Source organism: Centruroides sculpturatus, unplaced genomic scaffold (genome assembly GCF_000671375.1).
Source record: "Centruroides sculpturatus isolate CEXI.00-Female unplaced genomic scaffold, Cexi_2.0 scaffold4449, whole genome shotgun sequence".
Taxonomy (NCBI): domain Eukaryota; kingdom Metazoa; phylum Arthropoda; class Arachnida; order Scorpiones; family Buthidae; genus Centruroides; species Centruroides sculpturatus.
Window position 1 is genome coordinate 1 of NW_019388586.1, and position 5,138 is coordinate 5,138.

The 5,138-nt window shown below is 27.5% G+C and overlaps 2 protein-coding genes across 2 annotated transcripts; one reads left to right on the forward strand and one right to left on the reverse strand.

The window, feature by feature from the left end:
• Nucleotides 1-31: 31 nt before the first annotated feature.
• Nucleotides 32-1,020, reverse strand: LOC111617007 (ephexin-1-like; the record flags this gene model as incomplete). The annotated part of the gene is made up of 4 exons (XM_023358353.1): nucleotides 888-1,020; nucleotides 580-813; nucleotides 272-507; nucleotides 32-184 (listed from the first exon to the last, which is right to left on the reverse strand). Coding segments are annotated over exons 2-4 (551 nt in total), but the record flags the coding sequence as incomplete, so codon positions are not given.
• Nucleotides 1,021-2,525: 1,505 nt separating this feature from the next.
• LOC111617006 (cysteine desulfurase, mitochondrial-like) lies at nucleotides 2,526-4,919 on the forward strand. Its single transcript, XM_023358352.1, has 5 exons — nucleotides 2,526-2,537; nucleotides 2,645-2,766; nucleotides 2,850-2,939; nucleotides 3,025-3,097; nucleotides 4,842-4,919. The coding sequence occupies exons 1-4, from the start codon at nucleotides 2,526-2,528 to the stop codon at nucleotides 3,086-3,088; spliced, it is 288 nt and encodes a 95-aa protein (XP_023214120.1). The 3' UTR covers nucleotides 3,089-3,097; nucleotides 4,842-4,919.
• Nucleotides 4,920-5,138: the final 219 nt, after the last annotated feature.

Sequence of the window (5,138 nt, forward strand, 5' to 3'; positions counted from 1 at the left end):
TATTAATAAATTTGCATTCAAATAAACTTACTTTAAAACTTTAAGTTTTCGTTCTTGATGTATTTGGTTTGAACAATATCTGACGTAAACTGAAAAATCTCTTAAGGCATAATTATGCAAGATGTCACAGACATCAATTAACATTATATTCTCCTTCCAATGATTTTCTAAATCAGCCAACAGCCTGTCAGAAAAATTTATTTAATAAATAGCTATTTTTGGACTATTTGTTGTAATAGATAATACAATTTTAATGTAATTTTTACCTTACCTTTCGCTAACTTCTTTTACAGGAAAAACATCAGAAAAAAGTGTATGTCTTTCCTGCCTGTTCAAAACACATTTTGGAGAAAATTCATCTGAGAATTCAGGACATCGAATAAAATGTTCAATTAGAATATTTAGACTTTTTAAATATGAAGCCTCTGAAGTGACAACTTCAAACAATGCTTCCTGCAAACTGCGTTCTTGTATCGATAATGTAGACAGAATGCCACTTTTCTGAACCTTTAAATTATAACAGTTCTAATTAAAAGTATACAGAACAAAACAAATAGCATCATAATTTTAATATTTTACCTCAGGTACTTCACACCATAAAGTTCGTTGTCCAGAAGAGTGATATTCAATCAATTCCATTGCCGACAACTGAGATTTCAGCTGAGGTCTGTCTTCATTTATATTTTCATATAAATTTTCCATTTTGGACTGGTCTTCACTTTTCTCCTTCTGCCATAACATAGCTCTAGTTTTAACATCTTTTATATAAAACTGATAAAGTGGCTCCTCTTCAAAAGGAGATTTCAGATTTTCCTAAAAATTTTGATCTCCTATTAATTTAAAATTTTTTAAAAACTATATTTAAATTACATTATGCCAATACTTACAATTTCATTAGCATACAAGTTATTTTGAATGCCTTCACATTTTCCATTAATAACAATGTTTTCATTTTGATAGAGTGAATTGCAAGAAGAATGTTTTTCTTGTTTTGAACTGCAATAATTATATTTTCATTTTTAAAAAATTAAAACTAAATTATGTAAATTAAACAAAATTAACATAAATGGTTATTTTTTAGAATTCCTGTATTAATTTATTCTAGATCACAATACTAAGATTCAAATAATATGATATTTTACAGATGGCATAGCAATAACTGGAACAGACTCTAACGCAGAGTGCTTTTTGTTATATGGGTATACTAGAAAGTGAATTGTTATTATGTTCTCTGCATTTTCATCATGATTGTATAGATCAGTGTTTTTCAACCTTCTTGAATACGCGACCCCTTTACAAGTTAAAAAATTCTGGCGACCCCCCCTAGGGCCATATTAAAACTATATCAGTGATTTTAAAATCTATGTATTTAATTTTCTCTCTGTTGAGACAAATTATTGTTGATTAAAGTGAAAATTTCAGAAGAATCGACAATAACAACACACATAAAGTATGAAACTTCCTTTAATTATAACATTCGGTACAGGAAGATGTTGACCTTTTTTTTTTGTTTAGGATCAGAATTTTCAGCTTCTACGTTTCTACTTTTTATTTCTTTTTGCAGATCAGCTCAACACTTTTTCCGCTATCATTTTCTGGGGTGGGCCGTAATTCTCGCTGAAATTGTAGTTTTTTTTTAATGTAGTGTAGGACCTACAAACACTTGTCTTTTTCTTTTACCCGCNAATAATATGCAACAATAAAGAAATTTGTTTTAAAAACTGTAGACAAAAATTTACAATAAAAGACAGGAATGTGTTATTTATTCCTTAACAAATTTCAAACATTCCTGTAAATTGGAGAATTGATTTATTATTATCAGTGGCACAAAGAGTGTTTAGGCTTTCTGCAATAGGAGGTGTTGATTTTCCTTTTCCAGTACAGTAGAGCCTCGATTATCCGACTCAATTGGAGACTGTGGTTGGTTGGATAATTGAAAAGTCAGATAACCGAAAAGTATGAAAAAATCCATTATTAGTGTAGTATATTATTAAATCCCATATAATTAGTATATTAGTATATCACCATTAACTTACTTCGCGTTGAATTTTCATCAATGTTAAGCCTAACAAAATTTTTTTAAAATAATAATCGTCGCTATTGTATTGTTAAAAATTAGAAAATTAAGCCTCATTTAAATACTGGCTCCCTTTCATGGTCGAATGAGTGTTGCCAGCTAAAACACGTAAAAATAATATTAAAGTAGCCAAGACATAGCCAAATATTGTAGTGCCACATCACCAGCGGACATTTGAAATTTGCCGACTAGGATGGTCGGTTAACCGAGGTGTCTGTTAATCGGGGGTCAGATAATCGAGGCTCTACTGTATTATCTCTATTCAAGACACATATTCCATTTTTTGATATTCATTTTTGATAATGTCTATAAATGATTCTAATATTCTAAATAATTGTATTTGGCTTTTAACTTGAGACATTTCCTGTGAGATATGTTGAAGTTTTGGACAAATATAAATTTTTCTTAAATAAACACTGGTCAAAAAGTCTTGCATCAAGAGATAAGTATGTTCTGTAAAGTTTGGATACACAATCCAAAACACATTCTGCTGAGAAAGTGTTAAGTGGGGATGTCTATATTTGAATTATTATGAACATTAATCTAAATATTTATAAATTTTATAAGATTATATGCATTAGGCAATATCATTTATTTATAAACAGTGCCTGCACTTCTGCTTCTCTGGAGCCTTCTTATGTCTTGCGTGCAATTGGAGCAGATGAAGATCTTGCACATTCTTCTATTAGGTAACATTTTTTGGGTTTTTTTTTTATAAACTGATAAAAAAGAAATATTATTAGGAATTTTAATACTAATGATGTTTTTACAGATTTGGTATTGGTAGATTTACCACAGAAGAAGAAATAGAATACACTGTGAAGAAATGTGTTTATCATATAAAACGACTGAGAGAAATGAGGTATTTACAAATACAAGTCCTTTTATTTTAACTTTGATATATGAATATACTAAAACATAATTATTTTATAAAAATATAACAACAGTCCTCTCTGGGAAATGGTTCAGGAAGGAGTTGATTTAAAAACAATTCAATGGACCCAACACTAATTGTAACAAGTAAGTTATTGTATTGTAATTGTATTAATATAAAGTAAGAATTCTATTTAAAAAATTTATCTGAAATATAAATACAGTACAGCATCGATTATCCGCATCAGTTGGGGACTGGGGTTGTTCAGAAAATTGATTTTTCAGATAACCGATTATGTACAAAAAAATATATTGACCTATCCCATGTTGAAATTTGTTCAAATCCTGGCACATCCTAAAGTACCCTCTCATGGTTGCACCAGTGCTGCCAGCTAAAACACATGCACCGACAAAAATTATATTGGAGTAGCCCAAGACATAGCCAAAGACTGCAGTGCCACAACACTAACAGAAATTTAAATTTGCTGACTGGAAAGCTTTCGGTTAATTGACGTTTCGGTTGATCAATATTTGGATAATCAATGCTCTACTGTAAATTAATATTTATAATTTAATTTATATGCTTTTTTATCTTGTTTCACAATAGCCTTTAATATGTTCAAAAAAGAAAACAAAAATACTTAAATTATCTACATATATATATAGAAACTCACAATGTTTATACATATATTCTGTAATTACTTTATTTATTTATGTATATAAATGAGGATGTTTGTTTGTTCACTATGCACACCTAGGCCATTTGACCAATTGCTATGAAACTTAGCATTTACATTAACATACTTATAACTTAGATAATGTTATAAATATCACCCCTAAATATTGATTGGATTTCTATATATTAATTAATTTCTATCTATATTCCATTCATTGTCATATTATCATTTGGTATTCACCTGTGAATGGTAGTTTCTTAGAGTTAACATTAGAAAAAAATTATATCTGAAAAAATTTAAGATATCATATTTTCAATTGGTGTCTACTTGACCATTGAAATTGTACCATTTCGTACCATCTGAGTATCGTGATAAATGTGACATCACAATGGTAGGCTGAAATAACCAAACTTTATATCGTTTTCATTTTAATGTTTGTTATATTATAGTATTTGATTTATGTAAGAGTTTATCACACCAAGTGACCAATCTAACATATTTTAAAAATTCTTTAAATTGTGTAGAGGAAGAAAGAATTTAAAAAATGTGTTAGATTGGTCATTCAGTGTGATAAATCCTTACATAAGATAACTTTTGTAATTATATAAATCAAGTACTATAATGTAATATAATAGAAGGATTAGAAGTACAAAATAATCGTATAAACTTAATATTTGTTGGTATGTTTTGCATGGACATTGCTGGGCTTACCTGCTAGTTGCATAATATTTTCAAAATATATTGTCTTGAAAATATTCTACAGGTATTAGAATATTAGTATTATCTTAGTATTTTATTATCTAATAAGAAATATTTTTAAAATAACGAAAATGAGAGAGATTTGAAAATTCAATCAAAATGTATATCCAAAAAACTTATAGGAAAACTTTTTGAAGAAATCTGACACATATACTTCAAAATATCCCTGTATATGGAGATGAATACTATATAATTATTACAATAAAATGAACAGTTTTGTAATTTACGTGTATATAATAGAAATGTTTAACTGGGAGTTTTATAGTTAATAAAAATTTAGAAAATACCTGATTAAATAACTGTCATTTCTAAACAATATCAGTATAATACAATATTATTCAAATTACTATATGTACAATATTGTACTATATATACAGTTATTCAAATAATTTAAAATTAATTTTTGTTCATTCTATTATTTAAAATAAACTTTCATTAATTTTTTTTTCTTGCAGAGATCCAATTGGAAATGTTAATTCTAAATTAAATATTAACGTTGGAAGATAGATTTACATTTATATTTAAAATAATCAGATATGTATATTCTCTAGAATGTGTAATATAAATAAATTATAATTTCTTATTGTTTGCAATTTATTGAACTGTGGTATATTCCTTTACACAATATTTTATTTGGATATTTTCATGTTAGTGTATAAGGCTTATGAATATATAAATGAGATTTTATAATTTAAAAAAGCTTTTGAAGCCAACATACAAAACAGTATCTTAATATACTTTTTTAAAATCAC